Raw genomic sequence first — 23370 nt, 5'->3', positions numbered from 1 at the left:
AGTTTGGGCACCCTGCATGGTCAGTACTTAGTAACACCCCCTGTCTTTCTGTAGCCAGCTAAGAGTCTTTCAATTCTTTTTTGGGGGATTTTCACACATTCTTCCTTGCAAAAGGCTTCTAGTTCTGTGAGATTCTTGGGCCGTCTTGCATGCACTGCTCTGTTGAGGTCTATCCAGAGATTTTCGATGATGGTTAGGTCGGGGGACTGTGAGGGCCATGGCAAAACCTTCAGCTTGTGCCTCTTGAGGTAGTCCATTGTGGATTTTGAGGTATGTTTAGGGTCATTATCCTGTTGTAGAAGCCATCCTCTTTTCACCTTCAGCTTTTTTTTTATAGACGGTGTGACGTTTGCTTCCAGAATTTGCTGGTATTTGATTGAATTCATTCTTCCCTGTACCAGTGAAACGTTCCCTGTGCCACTGGCTGCAACACAAGCCCAAAGCATGATCGATCCATCCCCATGACCAACAGTTGGAGAGCAATTCTTTTTATGAAATTCTGCACTCTTTTTTCTCCAAACATACCTTTGCTCATTGCGGCCAAAAAGTTCTATTTTAACTTTATCAGTCCACAGGATTTGTTTCCAAAATGCATCAGGCTTGTTTGGATGTTTCTTTGCAAATTTCTGATGCTGAATTTTGTGGTGAGGACACAGGAAAGGTTTTCTTCTGATGACTCTTCCATGAAGGTCATATTTGTGCAGATGTCACTGCACAGTACAACAGTGCACCACCACTCCAGAGTCTGCTAAATCTTCCTGAAGGTCTTTTGCAGTCAAACAGGGGTTTTGATTTGCCTTTCTAGCAATCCTACAAGCAGTTGTGAGTTTTCTTGGTCTTCCAGACCTCAACTTGACCTCCACCATTCCTGTTAACTGCCATTTCTCAATTACATTACAAACTGAGGAAATGGCTACTGTACCTGAAAATGCTTTGCTATCTTCTTTTAGCCTTCTCCTCCTTTGTGGGTATCATTTATTTTAATTTTCAGAGTGCTAGGCAGCTGCTTAGAGGAGCCCATGGCTGCTGATTGTTGGGACAAGGTTTGAGGAGTCAGGGTATTTATAACACTTTGAAATTTGCATCGATTGGCCTTTCCTAACGATGACTGTGAACAAGCCATAGTCCTAACAAGCTAATTAAGATCTGAGACCTTGGTAAAAGTTATCTGAGAGCTCAAATCTCTTGGGGTGCCCAAACTTTTGCATGGTGCTCCTTTCCTTTTTTCCACTCTAAAATTGTACAAAACAAAAATAATACACTAATATTGCTTAAAATGTTGAAAAGAATGTTTCATCTTTAACTTTATGACTTTTGAAGATCAGTTCATCTTCTACTCACTAAACTATTCACAGTAACAGAAATTTTGACTGGGGTGCCCAAACTTTTGCATACCACTGTAGGAGTCAATTTTAGAAAACCTAACACATTTATTTTTGAACATAGTCCCCTCTTACATTTACACACTCAGTCCAGCGGTCGTGGAGCATACGGATCCCTTCTTTGTAGAAGTCGGCGTCTTGAACGTCCAGAAAGTGGTCCACAACATGGGGTGATTGATAAGTTCGTGGCCTAAGGTAGACAGAGGTGAATTATACAGCTTTTGTTACATGCACATGCAGTTCAACTCTGAGTGATTATGCAGAAAATTTGAAGTTAATAACTCATCTCCTTCTACCTTAAGCCACAAACTTATCAATCACCCCTGCTGGAGACCACTTCTACAAAGAAGGGATCCCTATGCTCCACAACTGCTGGAATAAGTATGTAAATGTAGGAGGAGACTATGTTGAAAAATAAATGTGCTAGGTTTTCTAAAATTGACTCCTTCTGCCTTAGGCCATGAACTTATCAATCACCCCTCGTATTATAGTTATTTATGGCACAGATCTACTCTGCTAGACTTAAACTGTTTTTTTTTTAGTTTCTGAGAACTACTCTGACTCAAGAACATTGTAAACTCTACCTTAATACCCACACCCTAGACTCTACAGTCCTGCACTCCACAGAGCCTTCTTCAGCAAAGATTCCACCATGTTCAAAAACACGTAGAAGTACAGTATAAAGGTGAGTTGAGGATAGAAGTGACAACTCAATTATCCCCACTTGCATCCCCTTAACCACCTAATCCCCTTAATTCAGGCCAAGGTGTAATTCTTTCTCTCCAGATGACTAATATACTAGTTTTCACCTGCTAAATTAAAAAGGCTACCTCACAGTTTAATCTGACCATATACTTCCTGAACATACACATTTGTATACATCAATAGGCGCAGATTAGAATGAGTGATAATGATTCCAGGAGTGCCTACTTAACAATCTGCCATCCGTTATCTTTCCAAACCTTTGGCATCTCTATTTTGATGACTCAAACATTTAAGGTTGCATTTAATTACTACAAAATTTATGTAAACATTGGCTTCTACATTACATTATATGTATTTGAAGACCAAATATTTTAAAACAGATTTTGCTTACATAGATTCTGAATTGTGATTAACATGTATCATAAGGGAGCCGGAAGGTTGCAAAACTGAAGGTGATTACAGAGCTTGTGAGGAGCAAGGTTGGGAAAGGATTTGAAAACAAAAAAAAAAATTACCATTTTAAATCAAAACAAGGCAATAACTTTGTGATATACAAGTATGTGCCTTTATTTCATAGTAACTTACAAAACAGTTACAATAAATTTCATTTAATACAATCTGGAAAAAAAATGACTGTTGCTTAATAATTTTGTGACATTGAAATGAAGTTGGATAATGCAAATAATTGTTAAGTGAACATATCAGAGGTTCAAGTGTATCTGAATTCGAAAGGATTAAGGAAAAGAAACAATTTTGTTATTTTTTAATATTATGTGATCAGGACACATGACTTTTGATAGCGTCTCATTTACTCAGATGGGGAACTCCATTCTTGAATTTGGCACTGAGGTAAAGATATCTTTCTGTCCGTATCCACACTGAATTCTGTAATTGTACATTCAACATTTCTGTTGATCTGTAAATAAATTGTAACAGGTTCTTCAGTTGAATGGTGAAATCTGTTTTAACCTTTGGAAAAGGTTGCATTCAGTGGGACAGTGACCGTGTATGAGGGTGCCTACTTCCAGCTTTAGCCTGAGCACACTAGGTGGGAGAAAATGGATTGTCAGTTTAATAATTGCTCATTCCTCAATCTCTTCACAAGAGTACATAATTGGGCTGGTTTGCCTGCAAGTCCATTACAAAGTTGTTCTTGTTGCTCCTGAGGTATCTGGTTGGTTAATAATCACTAAGGTACAACATCCAGCTCCAGCTAAGGAGACCTTGAGAGATGTTGCATCTCCTGACACCATCTCCTGACAACTAGTGCCAATGTTGTCAGCAGCCCTTTTCTCATTTGTGATCAACAAATGGCCATGTATAAATCAAAGTGTTATTCTTACCAAACCCACTCAGGTTTAATATCTACTCTGGTAGAGGTACACAGGAGTTATGTGACTGTGTGCCCTGAAAGTGAATGTCTACTTCCTTTGAGAAGGAAGAGTTTCTATCATCTTCCTGTTGCACCTCTTGTAGGAAAGGTCTAGGGCTTTAGCATTGGATTAGCGTTGTTAAGATAAAAACAGGGAAGGCTTTCCACATGCAAATAATTTAACCTTCACTTGCCACTTGCATCCTATCCAGAATGAGTGTCTACTACTTAATGAAACAGAATCCTATCAGTGGGTGCTGTTGGGTCCCAATCTCCGGTAACCATGCATTCAGACATACAGGTTATCTACAAGATCGTCTTCTCAGCAAGTGTCAGCTGGAGGGATACCCTTGATTTTCTACCTCTTCTTGATGCTCTGCTGCTTGTCCTCCTACAAGAAAGGGAATAAGATTAGTGGCTGAGAGTAAAGGAATGTGTTAAGTGAATAGCTAGATGGAGAACATTCATTAATGGTGACCATGAGTGAGAGGCATGACATTACAAGTGACAAGGCTGACTTCCCGTGGTGGCAAGGCAAATGGGGGTGACAGCAAGTGTATAGACAGGGCGTGCTGGAGTAGACAAAAGGGCAGAGTGAAAAGGGTGATTTACAATGCACATAAGAATGCAAGTGCCACTGTGCCCACCTTTCCTGACTTGATGTATCATTAAATTCCATGAGGTACTGAGTCCTGGGGTAGGGGGACCACTCTCCTGTTGCTGACTTCTGCTACAGAGTTCTTCCTTCCATCTGTAGAGAATATAATCTCACCAGCGTGACATCCAGTGAGACACCAGTGAATGTGGGGCCATCAGTAGATCAGGGTACTGACCATCAAATGTGATGCTTGTAACGTGGCCCTAGTTATCCAAGCTGAAATTGAATCGTATGCCTCCTTATGCTCGCTCTGCCCATTTATCCAGAAAATCCTGGACTAATCAGTTATTGAAATGTTCTTTCCATGCACTGCAGAGAAAAAATAATCAGCACTTCCTACTTGCTGTCAAACTCCACACAGTCTCCACCATCCTAGTCCCTGAGAAACTATATATTTAAATTCATTTTAATGAATCCAGCACTGAAATCAACACATGTTGAAGTATAATAGTCTGACTTTTGTAGATAGCAGCACCATGGCCCTTTTGTTATTCCCATCATTTAAGATCTTTTGGTTCACTTGTTACGCTCCCCATTGCACCCATATCCCCAAATGGGTCAATTACAATGGCTTCCAAAAGAACATTACAGTTCATCTTTCCAATAGCATGTTCTTTTTTCCCACCTCCCTCCCAAACAGCCTTTCTCCGAACCCTTGCACTCTGTACTCTCTGAACAGCTTCCTGCCCTGGATGTCTCCTCCATGGCTTTGTGGCCAAATCTCCGTAAAGTATTTCAGGGGACTGCACAGTTTCAGTATGGCTTGCTTCGCTTGTACCTGAATGTTTTTACTACGCATGTCAGCAGATGGCTGACCAGTGCTTATGTTAAGTGTTCATTTTCTTTAAAAATTTCTTTAAAATCTTCATTAGCTTTTACATGCTAGACTATTACATGCACTCTTTTACCAAAACTAACTCAATGGCTTTAGCATTAGAACAGTTTTGTGACCTCTCACAGACATGATAAAAATATTTCTATAAATTCCATAACAAGAAATATCTTCTGAAGAAGACCAAGATTGAAGAAATACACACACAAAATGCTGAAGGAGCTGAGTAGGTCAGGCAGCATCCATGGAGGGATATAAACAGTTGATGATTCAAGCTGAGACCCTCTGCTACTTATTCATCCCCAAAGATACTGACTGATCTGCTGAGTTCCTCCAGCATTTTGTGTGTGTAGTACTAGATTTCCAGCATCCGCAGAACCTCTGATGTCTCCAAAGACAAAGTGTAATTGGGAGGAGAGAATGATGTGGCTATCGAGGGCTGTTTGGGGTGATCATATTTATCATTCCAATCAGGAAGGTCCATGGAATCTATAAGAAAATGGCAAGTTTGATTACAAACAGGTTTAGTGGAAGAAAACAGTTAATAGGTTTGTAATGACCAGGGGGCCATGTGCAGTGGGACTCTGCAGAGCTCAAAACTAGGGTCCCATATTTGGAATGAACTGCTGGAGCATGATTAAATCTTGTTAGGAAGACTAGCAGTATAGTTGACTGTACAGAAGAAATTCTAAGCTGTAGGAATTTACAATGGACTAGTTAAGTGGTCACAAAAGTGGTAAATTGAACTCAGTCAGGAGTATGAGGTAATATATTTGGGGAGAGCAAACAAGGCAAGGAAATGCATGATAAATGGAGGTTAGAGGATGTATAGAGTAGCAGAGATACCTTACAGTGTTTACCCGCAGCTCCCTAAAGATGATGGGGCAGGAAGAAAAGATGGTTTGAATAGCAAATGGATTGCTTGCCTCTTATCAGTGGAGAGGGGGACGTACTAAAGCTGTACAACATAGCAGATGGGTTGCAGCTAGAATGTTGTGCATAGTTTTAGTCACCACGGCAGAGATGTTTTAGCAGTTGAAAGGGTACAGGGGAATCAAGAGGGCTGCAGACAGGACTGAAGGATTATAGCTATGAGAAGAAACTAACCAAAGAAGGATTTTTTTTTAAACAGAGGATTCAGAAGAAATTTATGAGAAATCGAGAAACCTTAATAAAATGAACAAATAGGATTGGCCTTTGTAGAGAAGTTGATGACTCAGGAGTATAGATTTTTAAGTGAATTGTTAAAAGAATCTGGGAGGAATTGAATAAAATTTTCCACAATAATAGCTCAATAAAAAAGGTAATAGAATGAGAAAATATGACATAGAGAGCTGAGATCTAAAATGAATCACTTTGTGCAAATAATGTCGGAATAAAAGGGGGTAATTTCAGTGAGACGCTTAACTTGATTCATTGGTGGGGATGGGCAGTGGTTAATAAGGGTCTTAAAGGAGCATTGAGGCAGAACAGAATAAGATGCTCAAAGGAGAAGTACCCAAGGAATAGGAAAGGAGAGAAAAGTATAATTTAGTATAAAGTTTAATTTAGTGACAAGCATTACAATCCTTTCACATGAAGTTAACTGCAAACTTAACTAATCTACATTAAATTTCTATGTCTGTTAAGACACAAATGGGAAACCTAATGCTTTAAACTTTGGGCCTTCAGTGCAGCAGTTTACTGTTCCAGACACTTTGAAATAACTCCTTTAATGAATAACCACTTTCATCCACTCTTCAACGTCTCATCCCTTTCTTCTTCTTGTATTCACTCTAAATATCTGCCAAATTGAATTGAGCTGTCAAATGTTTGTTGAAGTTGTGGAAATTCGCTATATTGCAAAGATATCTGCAATGCCCAGTTTTTAGCAAAAGGTATTTTTTTCTATTCAGAATCCATTGGGAGTTTTTGTTTCTTTACAAGTTTACAGATAATCCTGAAGTTTGCCAATGTTAGTCAAAGCCTACTTTACACAAGATTTAACAAAATAACAATTAACATCGCTTATAGTTATCAGGTTCTACCTAGCCTCCTTTGTGGAAACCGACTCATTGTTGGCACATTTATAGTCTATTGTTACATCCAATATGCTAATTCACTCTCTCCGTCACACTTCCTAATAACTCCTGACATACTTGTTCGGAGTACTTCTGAACGTATTTTATGACAACTAATTCAGTACAATGGAATGTGAGTGTGCCGAGTTCAACTGCTATACCTGCAGGAATACATACAGTGTGCACTTGATTTTATTGTAAACCCAATAAGCTACATTGGTAGTGTCATGTGTTCACTCTTACCTGGTTTCTTGGCACTCAAAATAATGCAGAGTTCTCTGTAGAGCCCACTGTAACGTCTGTGGCTGCATTAACAAGATGATAAAAGTAATTGGTATCAAATAGCTATTTTTATACAATGTAACTAAGAAAAATACCACAATCTGAATTATTTAAACATTAAATTATTTATTACTATTTAAACAGAGAAAAACATAATCAAAAATATAATATTATCAACAGCTGTAATGAAATGCACTGACAATCAAAGGAAGCAGTATAATTCGACAACAGATCCTTTATTATTCTGGGACAGTCGTTCCCAGAACTATTCTGCGACTATTGCTTTCAGTTATGTGCAGAAAGAGCTATTCACCATGGCAAATTCATACCTCTTGTCTAGACAGAATAGCTAGAGATTCTATTGGCCTTAAATTCATTTCAGTGGGTCATCTCATGGGAGATCCTACTGCTTAGGATTTTTCTCTATTCTTCAGCTCAATATGTGTTTGTGCTGCAGATTGCTGGAGGTGCAAGCTATCAACGTTGGGTGCATCTGGGACATTAATGAATGATGGGAACATCAGTATAACTCCTCAACCAAAGAAATGGAAGGTTTTACAAATGGAAATGAAATAGAGCAGGAAATACACTGAATTAAATACAGAGAGGAAGACATGGAAAGAGAAATTAATAATTAAAGTGAAAGAAAAGCGACAGAAACGTAAATGCCTTGAATCTTAAATTTTTAAAACAGCTATTTAGCAGTTTCTGTAAAGAGATTGAAGCCAGGTCAATTGTTACCTTTCTGAGTTCGAGCTATTTAGTAGTATTACAGGACTACGTGTTCAATATCTCCTTGCAAACTCGAATGGTAGCAATAACTTTCTCCAGTAAATTGTATTGACAATTGAGGAGACTATCTAATAGAAAAGGAATGAAAATTATGTTGAAATGTATTGAAATCCAATCCTCTTCCAAAAGGCCAGTAAAAGGAAATGACATCAGTCTCGTTCAGAGAACACCAGCACAACATCTTTAAGTTAACTTGAATTAAAAATGTTTTATTAAAACTCTTTCTTCAGAATACGTACTCTTATAATTTAACTGCTAGCATAAAGTAAGCTGGTGTAGAATGGTAGCAATCATTCAGCAATTTGTACAGGTAAAGGACGTCATCAGAACTAGTCAGATGAGTTGCACTTTGAATGATGTTACACAATCAGTAAACAGCAGATATGGTTGAAATAGTCTTGCTGCCATTCATAGTTCTAGGCAAGTAATAAAATTCACAGCACTTTAAAAGTCCATTCCCTTAATGTTATCCTAGGAAAAAAATTAAAATTACATTGTGAGAAAAATATAAGTAATATGTAAGAGTGATTTCCCACCAGGAAACTATAGAGGGAAAAATTGTAGAATTTCAAAATTAACTAGCAGTTATTTTCAGAATCATCCGAGGAGAAAGAAAATTGTTTATGTATTTTAATTCAATTTACATTCTAAAAAACATTGCAGTGAATATAGCTGCTCAAGAAGATTAGTTCTGATCAAAGATCATCAGCTTCAAATAATAACAGAGTCTTCACAGATGCTGCCTGACCTGGTGACTATCTTCTATCTTTATTTCACTATTAATTTTTATCTTCTATCCCTGTTGGAAGAAAATTGGATTTCAACACATTCCCATATCTTCATTTGTTAGGCAGTGCCTTTGACAATTAGAAAAAAAAGATATTGGAACTCAGTCTAGAAGCACACAACGGCTGAGATGTTGCTGTAATAAAGACAGGCCCTATCAGTCACTTATTCAAAGGAGGTGGGCTTTACAGACTGAGGCAGTATTTAATTGCCCATTGCTAATTGCCCTTGAAAAGGTGGTGGTAAGCAGCTTTCTTGAAATGCTGCAACATTGAGTTATAGGTATGCTTGTCAATATTACAAAATAAGTCTAACAGCAATATCTGGACATAGACTATCCTTCATACAACTCCAAGAAAGATGGTACTTTGCATTTATAGATTGCATCAAAGCTATGCAGAGCAATAATACACAATTTTAGGGCCTCTGGGCCATCAGAAAATTCAAATCTTAACTTTTCATTTGACCCAATGCTTTTTGTCTGTGTTAAGCTCCCTCAAATGGTATGAATGATAATGTGGCAACTAAAAATCACATCAGGGGTAATTTTCAAAATTACTGGTCTGGAAAGTGAGAGTTATTAACTCACAAAACAACCAGGTTTTAATAAAAGAAAGGGTGAGGGATACTCGAATGTTTAGGCTGCAGGCCTTGAGAGAAAATTATTGAATGTTTCAGTTAACTCTTTTGTTTCACCTGGAAGCAAGTGATTTAAAGAACTCTTCTCCCTGCAAGATCTGTAATCTCCTGCAACATTGGTACAACATCAGAAGTGTGGCCTGATTGTTTCATCCATAGAAGTCAAGGAAGACTCCAACCTGCTGGCCAAAGCCATATTTCATTGTTTTCTACTCAATATTGTATTAGGAAGCTCACCCAAATTCCATACAAAGAAAGATTTCATCCATTTCTCTTCCAGCTCATTGAAGGAGGCAGAGCAGGTACAGGTTTTGCCTGATTTCTGTTTTGAAGGAGCCCAAATGGATTCCAACAGTCTTGCTGGGATTTCTTAACAAGATTCAAGGTTTTTGAAGCTCCTCCAAGAGGCAGGATGAAAGATGGGCTGGAATGAATATAGACAACGAGATAAAGGTCCTTCGGAAGTGTGGGTGTGGATGGGAGAACGTGATGACACATGGGGAGCTACAAACCCGTCAAGGGAGGATGAAGTGCAGTGAGAAAGGCCAACAGTGACCTTGCACTGCTGCGGCAGATCAGACAAGAGGACCCAAAGCCAGGTAGTGAACCGCACAGCTGAAGGACTGGAGGTGATTTGTTGGTAGGGGAAGAAGGCCCCACACAGACACACTTGACATCCCCCCATCTGGGGAGCCATGCCAAAAAGCTAAGAGGAAGAAGCCAGCAAGGAGGCACAAGATCAAGTGGCCGAGTGGCAGAGGCTGGACATGGACCTCAGTGCGATCCTAGAGCACGCACTACGCAGCCAACTCATTCGGAGACTTCCTCTATGAAGCGTGTAGAGACAGAGTTGGCAAAGTTGACGTCAAGCAAGTTGCTGCTCTAAAAGGAAAGGGAAGAAGGGAGAAGGACATAGAGCAGCCAGTACGGAGGTGGCACCAGCTGCGGAAGAACTGGGAGAAAGCAACATAGGAGGAGAAGATGGTCCTGTTATGGAACAAAGTGAAGAAGGATGCGAAGGGCAGAGTGGATTTGTAAGCACAGGAGAAAGGAGAAAGGAGACAGAGACAGAGGGCTTCAAGAATCCCTGTAAATATGCCCGACAGCTGTTGGAGGGTAAAAAGAGTGGGAAGTTAGGAGCCACCAAAGAGGAGCCAGAGCAGTACATCAGGGGCCAGTACAGTGATCCAGCAAGGAAAATTTCCCTTGGATCTCCAGGGTATGTTCTTTAAGCAGAACATGTTGCAGCTGCCACTAAGAGGGGAAAACCCGACTGGTCATTGAGCTGAAGGAGTTCACTGACCCGCTGGTGAGGTGTGCCAATGCCCCAAACATTATGATCATAGGAGAGGGGAAAGATTATCAGCCATGTTTGAATAGCAGAGTAGATTCGATGGGCCAAACACCTAATTCTGCTCCTATGTCTTATGGTCTTAAACCATACCAGCTGTAAATAGAGAGCTCAAGCTAAAGTAGAGCAGGCCATCAGCAGGCTGCAGCACCAAGAGGTTGTCAGCAATCCAGGCTAGACATGCAGGACTTGGCTGGGGAAAGGCAGCACGGTTCTGGCCCAAGGCCTCAAAGGAAGAGAGAAAAGTGGAGGAAGTAGTGGAGGAGGTGACAAGGACAGAACAGGAGCTCTACAGGGTGAAGGCAGTGGCACAAGGCCACCAGGGAAGCTGGACAACATGGGAGGCACCGTCAACAGGACAGTCAGTTGGTCTAACCCGTGGAAGGTCCCGCAAGCCAGACTCTGCTTCTTCATCAGGGCATCCTAGGTCACCCCCACCCCCAAAATCTTCACTGGTGGTTCAGTGTGATACCACCAATGCCAACCTTAACACATCCTGGCAGGATGCAAGACTGCATTGCCCCAAGGGCATTACAGATGGTGACATGACCAGGTCCTAAAGAAGCTGGCAGAGATCCTCGAGACCTGCAGGTGGGATGCAGCCTTTACCCAGTGAGACCACGACTCATCCCATTTGGTGAGGCTGATAAGAGTGCTGAATGTACGTGCCCAAGACTCCTTCAGGACTCCTCTCCACAGGCAAGGAGGGGAACATGAGGACTGATCTTGGCAGACAGCTACAGTTCCTCATGGAAAACAGCACCACAGCAGCCAAAACAGTCCTCCTCAGTGAGTTAGCCATCCCATAGGAGGAAGGAATTAAGGCTGACCATGAGTGGAAGAGGCTGAAGTACTCAGAGCTGGCAGCTGAGTGTAAGGAAGATGGCTGGAGGGCCGTCGTCTACCCTGTGGAGGTAGGATGCCGGGAGCTTCATCAGCACATTGACAACATGGTTACTCTGTGATAGGGCAGTGACTGGAGCGAGGCTCAGGAGGGGCACCAGACAGTTAGTTGAAGAGGCAGAAAAGGGCAGCTTTTGGCTGTGTAAGGAGGAAGGACAGAAATTGGGGGACCGACTCACCCCAATGAAAGTTGCAAGGGATGGCAGGAAGATGTCCTTGCAACTACACCATCACCAGGAGATGTACCTTTGTGCAGGTAGCAATGCCAAGCACGAAACAACATCTTCCTGTAAATCTCATTGAAACCTGTGATTTTCTCTGACCAAACTTTCTGCCTGACCTGATGACTGCATTCAGAACTTTTACTTTTTATTTCCCCAGCACTACCCCTCACATAGGATCAGAGATGCCATTCATTACAATTCGAGTATCAACCCACTGAGTAGGGAGCAAGGAGTGAGGTTTCTCTATTACTTTATTTTAAAAAAATATTTCTGAATGTTTAATGACTTTATTAGTTTCTTTAGTTGTGAAATTGTTTTTAAATGACATGACTTTCAAATCATGCCCCTTAATAACATAAGCCTATTTGCCAATGAGACCTTGCTGCCTGACTCCAGGGTGGGGAGTGCCGATGAGATCGACCATTAGTATTTGAATCAAATGAGTGGCAGTCGGCAGAGATGGAGAAATGATGCCAAGCAGTGGGCCAGTACCACCAGCATGATCCAACCCATAATTTGGCACTGAAATCTTTAATTTGTAGTTATACAAATTAAATCTTAGGTTATACATACAAGAGGATACTTTAATGACCTAAGAAATGATGAAAGCATCCTTGGCCCTGAAAAAAATAATTTTACAATATTGTTTCATTATAATAGTGTATTACTCAAAAATGTAAAATCAATATAAATTCTGTTTCCATGTTTCTCATTTATCTCATTCACCTAATCGCATGCTGCCAATTACTTCACTTCCTATATATATTTAGATTGCATTTCTCAATGCAACCCTGATCATTTTTCAGTTCAAGTGCTTGAAGAATTTTTTTTTTAACATGCACAAATACCTTCGATCTTCTGGATATGAAACCTCACTGAAATGATGCCCCTAGTTCTCTACAAAGTCAGCCAACATTTTAGTATGTTTCTAGAAAAGGTGTGTTATCTCTGTATTTGGCTGTGATACCATTTACCATGCTCCGGTGCTATCATGAAACATTGTATAAAAATACTGTGTTGTCAATGTGCTCTCTTAGAAACATTCTGAAGAGAAGATACAAATCAACTGTGCATATTTAACACCCATATTTTAAGCCCTCAGACACCCACATCTCCTTGGCTACATCTCCTACAATCCTTCTTACATTCTCTCAGTTCCTCCAGCTCTTTTATATCAATCACAACAGTGCCTCTATAATGTCATTCTTTTATCATAAACTCTGCTTCAGCAAGATGTTGTGCTCAAAGTTCAAAGTAAATTTATTATCATAGTACATACAGTACATGTCACCATATACAAGCCTGAGATTCATTTTCTTGCAGGCATACACAGTAAATCCAAGAACAATAACGGAATCAAAGAAAGACTGCACCCAACTGGACAGACAAACAATGTACAAAAGACAAAAAAACTGCAAATACACAAGAAAAAAAATTAACAAAGAAGCAATAAATATCCAGAACATTGGATGAAAAGTCCTTGAAAGTGACTTCCTGTGTTGTGGAAACAATTTAATGATGGGACGAGTTAAGTTATCCCCTTTGATTCAAAAGCCTGATGGTTGAAAGGCAACAACCGTTGCTCATCCTGGTGATGTGGGTCCTCAGGCTCCTGTATGGCAGCAGCAAAATAAGAGCATGACCTGGGTGACGGGAGTCCTTGATGATGGATGCTGCTTTCCTGTGACAGTGTTCTGTGCAGATGTGTTCAGTGGTGGGGAAGACTTTACCCATGATAGACTGGGCCATATTCACTGCCTTTTGTAGAATTTTACATTCAGGGTCATTGGTGTTTCCAAACCAAACCAAGATGCATCCACCACACATTTATAGAAATTGCCAAAGTTTAGATGACACGCCAGATCTTCACAAACTGCTAAGTAGAGGCACTGTAGTGCTTTCTTTGTAATTGCTCTTACATTCTGGGCCCAGGACAGGTTCTCCAAAATGATAACACCAAGGAATTTAAGTTGTCAACCAATCTCCACCTCTGATCCAATGATGAGGACTAGCTCATGAACCTCTGCTTTCCTCCTCCTTGGATTTGCTGACATCGAGTGAGAGGTTGTTGTTATGGCACCATGCAGACAGATTTTCTATCTCCCCCTTGTATGCTGATTCTTCACGACCTTTGTTTCAACCTTTGACAATGGTGTCATCAGCAAACTTAAGTATGGCATTGGAGCTGTGCTTAGCCACACAGTCATAAGTGTAAAGCCAGTATAGCACACAGCCTCGTGATTCACCTGTGCTGGTGGAGATTGAGGAGATGTCATTGCCAATATGAACTGACTGGGGTCTGCAAGTGAAGAAATTGAGGATCTAATTGCACAAGGCATTATTGGAGCTAAGATCTTGAAGCTTATTGATTAGTTTTGAGGGCATGATAGTATTGAATGCTAAGCTGTTGTGGATAAAGAGCATCCTGACGTATCCATCTTTGTTGTCCAGACGTTCTATGGTTGAGTGAAGTGTCAATGAAATGGCATCAGCTGTGGAGCCGTTGTGCTTGTAGGCAAATTGAAATGGATCTAAGTCACTTCTCAGGGAAGAGTTGAAATGTTTCATCTCCAACCTCGCAAGACACTTTTTCCCAATGGAGGATCTGTGATATCTCTGTCTTCTCCTCTACCATAGTCAGCAGAACCTTCAAGTATGTCTGTTCTATTTCCTACACTTCAATTCTCAGCCTCTCTCTTCTCACCCACATTCCCCTCGTCCTCACTTTCAGCCAATGAACCCACACTCAGTGAATCATCAGGAGCAACACTTGCTGGGAGAGTGGTTGACTGAGCCTTGCCTCAGAGCATCACAAATTCATTCATTCCTCTCAGGAAATAATTACTGAAAGCACACGGCTACTGATAAGTTCCTCAGCATTAACTGTCATGTAACACTCAGCACTATTATTCAACTCCCATGTTTTTAATTAAAGCTTTTTTTTCTCCATCAGAAATATAAAAGGTTGGTCAGAGTATCATAAATGAATAAGAGTACAGTGAAGGTAAAGTGAATTCAAATAGAAAATATCAAAAAATTAGTAAATAATAAACTAATTATTAGTCAAAACAATAGATCAATTGTCAAATTATACACCTCAGTATCATTCTCTATCAATACCCAAGAAAAACTATAAAATATAGTCATTAATTATCTAGTTTGGAGTACATTCCTAAAAGGAGGTGATGTTTTACGTTAAAAATTTCCACTGGTCACGGTTTCATTTCAAATTGCCAATGCAGTACTGCCTTATGCATAAACAATAACAATCCCTGACAGCTTGCAACACCTGCAGTGAAGAAGCCCTAGTCACACTAATGGGAATTTTAAATTTAGTTGTATGTTTAAAGATGGAGCTTCGAGTAAAATTTGAAAGCTGATGCCAGTCACTGCAAACTTTAGAAAACATTTCAAATGTGAGAACAGACCACCTCAAAATAACACATTGCTTTTAACAGCCTATACTTGATTTCAGTGTAAAAAACATTGTAAATTATATGCAGTATTTCTGATTTTAGATTGGTAAATCTGCAAACTGGTTTATTACTGTAGCATGTACCAAGGTACAGTTAAAAACTTCATTTTGCATGCATTCCATACAGATCATTTGAACACATCAGTACATTGAGGAAAGCAGTAACAGTGTGTAGAATAATATGTTACAGTTACAGACAAAGTGCAGTTCAGGCAGACAATAAAGTACAGGGCCATGATGGGGTAGACTGCGAGATCAAGAGTCCATCTTATCATATGAGGAGATGTTGAGGAACCCACCAAAGATTACGATAATAAAAGTCATTGATACATCCTGAGGAAGGGTCTTGGCCCAAAATGCTGACTGTTTATTCCTTTTTGTAGATGCTGCCTGACCTGCTGAGTTCCTCCAGCAGATTTTGTGTGTTGTCATTGATGTGTGTTTGGATTTTTTAATACATATTCTGTGTATTTCCATTAAGTAGTATATTTCAGGCCTAAGGTTATGTAAATCAATAAGTCAAGCATCATTCATTAAGCTGTGACATTATCTAAGCCTCTGAAATGATATTATGTTTAAGCCAGGCTATAGGCTGATCCTTCGATGGAGACAGTCCAGACCTAAGCAGCATAAAATCAAAGTAAAAGATCAGCTGTGTAGGACTGAGCTGAGGGCAATGTCTTTTAGCAGAGAGTTATAGATCTTTGAAATCCTCAGTCTTGGTGGGCTGAGAATATTCAGTGACAGTGTAATCAAAGCTGAGGCAGATGAATGCTTTACACACTAAAGGGAATCAAAGAGGCTTTATATTTGCTTTGGTAGTTTAGTGCTACCAACTACAACCAACTTTATTCTGAATAGGGATTCACGACAAAAAGGAATAGTTGAGCTGCAACAAGTTTCAAACCAAGCTATAGGCATACTGGGAGTGGTGATTTGCTCATGTGCCTGCTAAAGCAAACTTTTATAGCTCAAGATTGTCAGTCAGAATAAAACAAATGTGCTAAATATTTACAGATTAATATTCTAATGTAAGACCATAATTAGGTTAGCATGAAAACTTCCACAGAATGATTTTAAAGAACTGTAAAGCTTTAATCAGTAAAACATTGATCAATATTTTCTTTCCAACATTTATTGCTTAACCAACATCACTAAAACAGACGATATAACATATTAATGGAGGCTGTGAGCTCCCTCTCCCAAGCTGGTAGTCACACAGTCCTGTCAAATACGAAACTAAAGGGAGTAGACAACTCCTAGTTTTCATATAGAACAAGAGAGTGCATGGATATCGAGCAACAAGAGAAGATGACTAATTATGACTATGTGCATCCTATGATCAAACAGCTGAATGGGGAAGGTACAGAACTACTGCCATTGCAAATGGTGGGGCTTCAAGAAAAAAGAGAAACATTAAAATCTCTTTCTAATAGAAACAAATTTATGCCAAATTATTAACAGGGAGCAATAAAATGTATCAGCAAAAATTTTCATTCATTGGTATGTCACAAAAAGTAATTATTTTTTAATGAGAAAAAAATGAAAGCATACTGAAAAATTCAACATCTTCTATTTTACCATCAGTATAAATATAAAAAACTGGCATTTCCTTCATCAACATACCAAGAGAGAAAACTACCAGATGATTTAGTTATACCCCTTAAACTAATGCTGCACCTATGAAGTAAAGTAATTCTTCAAGACAAATGCTCTGCTCCATTTGAAAGCAAGTTCACAGAGACCGACAAATGGCTATTCATCAACACCAACTCAGTATATCTGAAGCTCTGTCGGCAATGCTCTCATTCATCCCTTCCTCTCTAACATTATTACCTTATGCATCTCTGCTGGCACTACTATAAATAAGATGGTGACACAAGAGACTGCAGATGTGGTCAGACAGGGGCTGGCAGGTGATAGGTGGACCAAAGAGAGTGAGAGATGATGGACAGAAGGAGCTGGGCGGGGGGGGGGGTACGGAAGTGGAGCGAGGGTGGTGATGGATGGAAGCAGGTGAGGAATAAGGGGGAAATGGAGCCAGTTAGGGTGGGGGAGGAGTGAAATTGGGGAGAACTGACAGAAGGTGATAAGCAAGGACTCAGTGCTAGAACCTGATACATAAGGAAGGTGATAATACCAACCATTAAAAAGGGAGAGGAAAGGCAAATAGAATTAAAAAGGGGGAGGGTGTCCACTGAGTCAAATATGTAGGTAGTAGTCAAGTCAAGTCACTTTTTATTATCATTTCAACCATAACTGCTGGTACAGTACACAGTAAAAATGAGACAACATTTTTCAGGACCATGGTGTTACATGAAACAGTACAAAAACTACACTGAACTACGTAAAAACAACACAGACAAAATAAACTACACTAGACTACAGACCTACCCAGGACTGCATAAAGTGCACAATACAGTGCAGGCATTACAATAAATAATAAACAAGACAATAGGCACAGTAGAGGGCAGTCAGTTGGTGTCAGTCCAGGCTCTGGATATTGAGGAGTCTGATAGCTTGAGGGAAGAAACTGTTACATAATCTGGATGTGAGAGCCCAAATGCTTCGGTGCCTTTTCCCAGATGGCAGAAAGGAGAAGAGATTGTATGAGGGGTGAGCGGGGTCCTTCATAATGCTGTTTGCTTTTGCAGATGTAGCGTGTAGTGTAAATGTCTGTAATGGCGGGAAGAGAGACCCCGATGATCTTCTCAGCTGACTTCACTATCTGCTGCAGGGTCTTGCAATCCGAGATAGTGCAATTTCTGTACCAGGCAGTGATTCAGTTGCTCAGAATGCTCTCAATACAACCCCTGTAGAATGTGATGAGGATGGGGGGGTGGGAGATGGACTTTCCTCAGCCTTTGCAGAAAGTAGAGACGCTGCTGGGCTTTCTTTGCTATGGAGCTGGTGTTGAGGGACCATGTGAAATTCTCCGCCAGGTGAACACCAAGAAATTTGGTGCTCTTAACAATCTCTACCAAGGAGCTGTCGATGTTCAGCGGTGGGTGGTAGATGAAACCAGGAAAGGAATCAGGGGTGAGTCCAGGGGTGGGAAGGGGAGGATTTCAAGATAATAGAAAATTTAATGTTCATCCCATTGGGTTGGAGACTACCCAGGTGGAATATGAGATGAGTTCTTTACAACTATTAACGTGCTAGATGCAGATATTAATATGGTGAAAGGTGACAGTTTGAGGAATCTCCTCTCTGTTGTTGGAGGGAGGCTCAAAAAGCAGAAGGAAGTTGAATTTTGTGAAAAAGGACATTTCAGATGTCCTGATATTGTAGGCCTCAGCTTCAGAACAGATGTGGCAGAGACGGAGAAACGGGGTTAAAGGGTTGGGGTGTCCTTACAGGAGACAGGAAAACAAGGAGAGAGGCAGCCTGGGTAGCTGTGGGTGTCATTGCATTTACAGTAATTGTCAGTGGATAGTTTGTATGATGTGACACAGTCAGAAAGATCTTGAAAAACTCAGGAGACAAACTATCCACTTACATTTATGATAACCACTGAACTCGATTTCTTGATTTGCCCATCATTATTCACATCTCCGTTGTCTATTCATCATCCACCAGCCCCCGTTTACACACTCTCTCTTTATTCAAGTTATCTTCCTTCTCCACTCTCATTCCTAATTCAGGGTCTCAACCCAAAACGTCAACAATTCCCTCCATCATCATTAGCACACACACACACACACACACACACACACACACACACACACAATCCATCCATCCATCCATCCATCCAGTATAAGGGAAAAAATATACATTTTTCAACTCAGGACAACTTGTTTCACAGACAATAAAGTACTTCTAAAGAGTAGTCACTTCCAAAATGTGGGAAACACAGCAAGAAATTTGCAGACAGCTGGTTCCCACAAACAGAAATAAGGTAAGCAAAAAGGTACTGGCATTAAAATAGTAATCATCATGATCTCAAACAATGCCAGTGTGCTTTAGAGTCACACACACAAAGTGGTGGAGGAATTCAGCAGGCCAGGCAGCTCCATGGAAAAGAGTAAACAGTCGACATTTCGGGCTGAGGCCTGTCATCAGGACTGGGAAAAGATGAGGTCAGAGTAAGAAGGTGGGGAAGGGGAAGAAGAAGGACAAGGTGGTATGCCATAGGTGAAAACTGGGAGAAGGGAAGGGCTGAACTAAAGAGTTGGGAAGAGGATTAGTGAAAAAGATAAAAGTATTCTCCTTTTCCATTCCCTATTCCTGTTCCCTCCACTCACCTGATCTCTTTACCTGCCCATTACCTCCCTCTTGTGCACCTCCTGCTTCCCTTTCTTCCATGGTCTTCTACCCTCTCCTATCAGATTATTCCTCCTCCAGCCCCATATCTCTTTCACCAATCAACTTTTTTCCACTGGCGCTGCCTGGCCTGCTGAGTTCCTCCTGCATTTTGTGTGTGTTGCTTTGGATTTCCAGCATCTGCAGATTTTCTCTTGTTTGTGCTTTAGTTGTTTCTGCAATGCAATAATCATTGCTACATAATCTGCACAGCCAATTTGAACACCACAAGGTGTCAGAATCATTGAGAAACAGTTGGATCAATTATTTTTGTAGCACTGACTGATAGTTCAATAAGGCCAGGACACGAGTGCCCCCATTCTTCAAGAAAGACAAATTAACAGTTTAAAACCTCACCTCCTGCACTGCATTTACAACAGTGCAGTAACCGATCACATGACACGATCGGGTCTGCCTGAGTATTGTGCTCAAGTCTTTGAGCTCTTGTTGGCACTTAACAATTATAATCAAACCATATCAATATAAAGGATCTACATATGGTTGAAATGATCCATCCATTGTCAGCTGCACTCCTACGCAGACTTAAACTCCCACACTCTGTGCTACTTCATGCATAATGACTTCTCTTGATGAAATATTAGTATATGTAAACAGCTTCAGTATATGACATACATTTTCAGATAACATTTTAGTTAGATTAAAAATAAATAATGACTATACCTCTTCCTACAAGCCTACAAAATGTAGCGCTTTCTAACATAATTCAAACTCCTTCACAATACACCTACAGCTTCTGACAGAAATTCAAGTTCAGTTAAAGACTGATGAAAGAGTCTTCAAAAACGACTCTGGAAGTTTAACACTATCAGACAATTAACCTCTGTAGAATCAGATATTGCTTTGTGAGGATTATCCATGAGGACTTTATTAGCTTGACAAAAATGTACTCTGCTTTCTTACAAATTTTTCCTGCCATAGTTCATGTTACAGCATGGAAAGGTAGAACAATGAAGAACCACACCAAAGACTCAAGCACAAAATCTTGATTACTATTTAGGCATGGGGCTGAATAAGTGCTGTATACTTTTAACTAAGGACCATTGGAGGTGACACCCCCTTAAATGTGACATTAAACCAAGATAGAAAAGTCTATCAGGTTGGCATAAAACAATCCAGAGAATCATTCTAAAGAACCAGAAAGCTCTGATCTATACCTTCTGAGCAACATTTATTACTTAATCAACATCACTGAAGTAAATCATCCAAACGTGGCAATGTGGTTGCTTCTGGTACATTTGTTTAGCTGCCCTGTTACAAACTTGGTAGTAATAACTGCACTTCAAATCTACGAATGAAAATCAAAAAGCTGCAGATACTAAAAATCTGAAATAAAGGCATAACATTCTGGAAACACTCTGCAGGTCAACCAGCAGCTGTAGAAAGAAAAACAGAGTTAGCATGTCAGGTGAAAAATCCATCATTAGAACAGGGAAAGACAGAAAGCAAATTATCTTTAAGTTGCACAGAAAAAGAAGGTGGCGTGCATAGGACAAAAGGAATATCTGATAGGATAAGGCTAGCGTAGTCATGGTGATAAGTTGTAGATGTCATCAGGACAATAAACAGGGCAATTAACAATAAGAGAAAGAGAAAAAATTGAACAAAAGCAGTGAATTACATAGAAAACCTGCAGCACAATACAGGCCCTTCAGCCCACAAAGTTGTGCTGAATATGTCCCTACCTTAGAAATTACTACGCTTACCCATAACCCTCTATTCTTCTAAGCTCCATGTACCTCTCCAAAAGTCTCTTAAAAGACCCTTTCATATTCTCCTCAACATTCATTGCCGAGAGCCCATTCCACACACTCACCACTCTCTGAGTAAAAAACTTACCCCTGACATCTCTGTACCTACTCCCCAGCACCTTAAACCTGTATCCTCTTGTGGCAACCATTTCAGCCCTGGGAAAAAGCCTCTGACTATCCACACGATCAATGCCTCTCATCATCTTATACACCTCTATCAGGTCATCTCTCTTCCTCTGTCGCTCCAAGGAGAAAAGGCCGAGTTCACTCAACCTGTTTTCATAAGGCATGCTCCCCAATCCAGGCAACATCCTTGTAAATCTCCTCTGCACCCTTTCTATGGCTTCCACATCCTTCCTGTAGTGAGGCGACCCGGAACTAAGCAAAGTACTCCAAATGGGGTCTGACCAGGGTCCTATATAGCTGCAACATTACCTCTCGGCTCCTAAATTCAATTCTGCAATTCATGAGGGCCGATACACCGTATGCCTTCTTAACAACAGGTTCTGAGTCAACCTGTGCAGCTGCTTTGAGCGTCTTATGGACTCAGACCCCAAGATCCCTCTTATCCTCCACACTGCCAAGAGTCTTACCATTAATACTATATTCTGCCATCATATTTGACCTATCAAAATGAACCACTTCACATCTGGGTTGAACTCCATCTACCACTTCTCAGCCCAGCTTTGCATCCTATCAATGTCCCACTGTAACCTCTGACAGCCCTCCACACTATCCACAACATCTCCAACCTTTGTGTCATCAGCAAACTTATTAACCCATCCCTACACTTCCTCATCCAGGTCATTTATAAAAAATCACAAGGAGTAGGGGTCCCAGAACAGATCCCTGAGGCACACCACTGGAGACCGACCTCCATGCAGAAAATGACCCGTCTACAACCACTCTTGCAAGCCAGTTCTGGATCCACAAAGCAATGTCCCCTTGGATCCCATGCCTCCTTACTTTCTCAATAAGCTTGCAAGGGGTACCTTATCAAATGCATTGCTGAAATTCATATACACTACATCCACTGCTCTACCTTCATCAATGTGTTTGGTCACATCCTCAAAAAATTGTAAGACATGACCAGCCCTTGACAAAGCCATGCTGACTATTCCTAATCATATTATTCCTCTCCAAATGTTCATAAATCCTGCCTCTCAGGATTTTCTCCATTAACTTACCAACCACTGAAGTAAGCCACTCTGGTCTATAATTTCATGGGCTATCTCTATTCCCTTTCTTGAATAATGGAACAACATCCACAACCCTCCAATCCTCCAGAACCTCTCCTGTCCCCATTGATGATGCAAAGATCATCGCCAGAGGCTCAACAATCTCCTCTCTTGCCTCCCACAGTAGCTTGGGGTGCACCTCATCTGGACCCAGAGACTTATCCAACTTAATGCTTTCCAAAAGCTCCAACACATCCTCTTTCTTAATATCTACATGCTCAAGCTTTTCAGTCTGCTGAAAGTCATCACTACAATCACCAAGATCCTTTTCCATAGTGAATGCTGAAGTAAAGAGTTCATTAAGTACCTCTGCTATTTCCTCCAGTTCCACACACACTTTCCTACTGTCTCACTTGATAGGCCCTAATCTTTCATGTCTTATCCTCTTGCTCTTCACATACTTTTAGAATGCCCGAGGGGTTTTCCTTAATCCTGCCTGCCAAGGCCTTCTCATGGCCCCCTCTGGCTCTCCTAATTTTATTCTTATGCTCCTTCCTGTTAGCCTTATAATCTTATAGATCTCTAACATTACCTAGCTCTCTGAACGTTTTGTAAGCTTTTCTTTTCTTCGTGAATAGATATATTACAGCCTTTGTACAC

General features: G+C 40.5%; 1 protein-coding gene across 1 annotated transcript in view; it reads right to left on the bottom strand.

Annotated features, from left to right (window-relative positions):
- gucy1a2 (guanylate cyclase 1, soluble, alpha 2) overlaps positions 1-23370 on the bottom strand; it is a 162791-nt gene that overhangs the window by 120925 nt on the left and 18496 nt on the right. Inside the window, exon 2 of the mRNA XM_059963306.1 lies at positions 7253-7314. Within this exon, the coding sequence (XP_059819289.1) occupies positions 7253-7314 (62 nt within the window). The remainder of the gene's footprint in view (positions 1-7252; positions 7315-23370) is intronic.

The sequence above is a fragment of the Hypanus sabinus genome, chromosome 3 (genome assembly GCF_030144855.1).
Source record: "Hypanus sabinus isolate sHypSab1 chromosome 3, sHypSab1.hap1, whole genome shotgun sequence".
NCBI classification, from domain to species: domain Eukaryota; kingdom Metazoa; phylum Chordata; class Chondrichthyes; order Myliobatiformes; family Dasyatidae; genus Hypanus; species Hypanus sabinus.
This window is presented reverse-complemented; position numbering and strand designations above follow the sequence as displayed.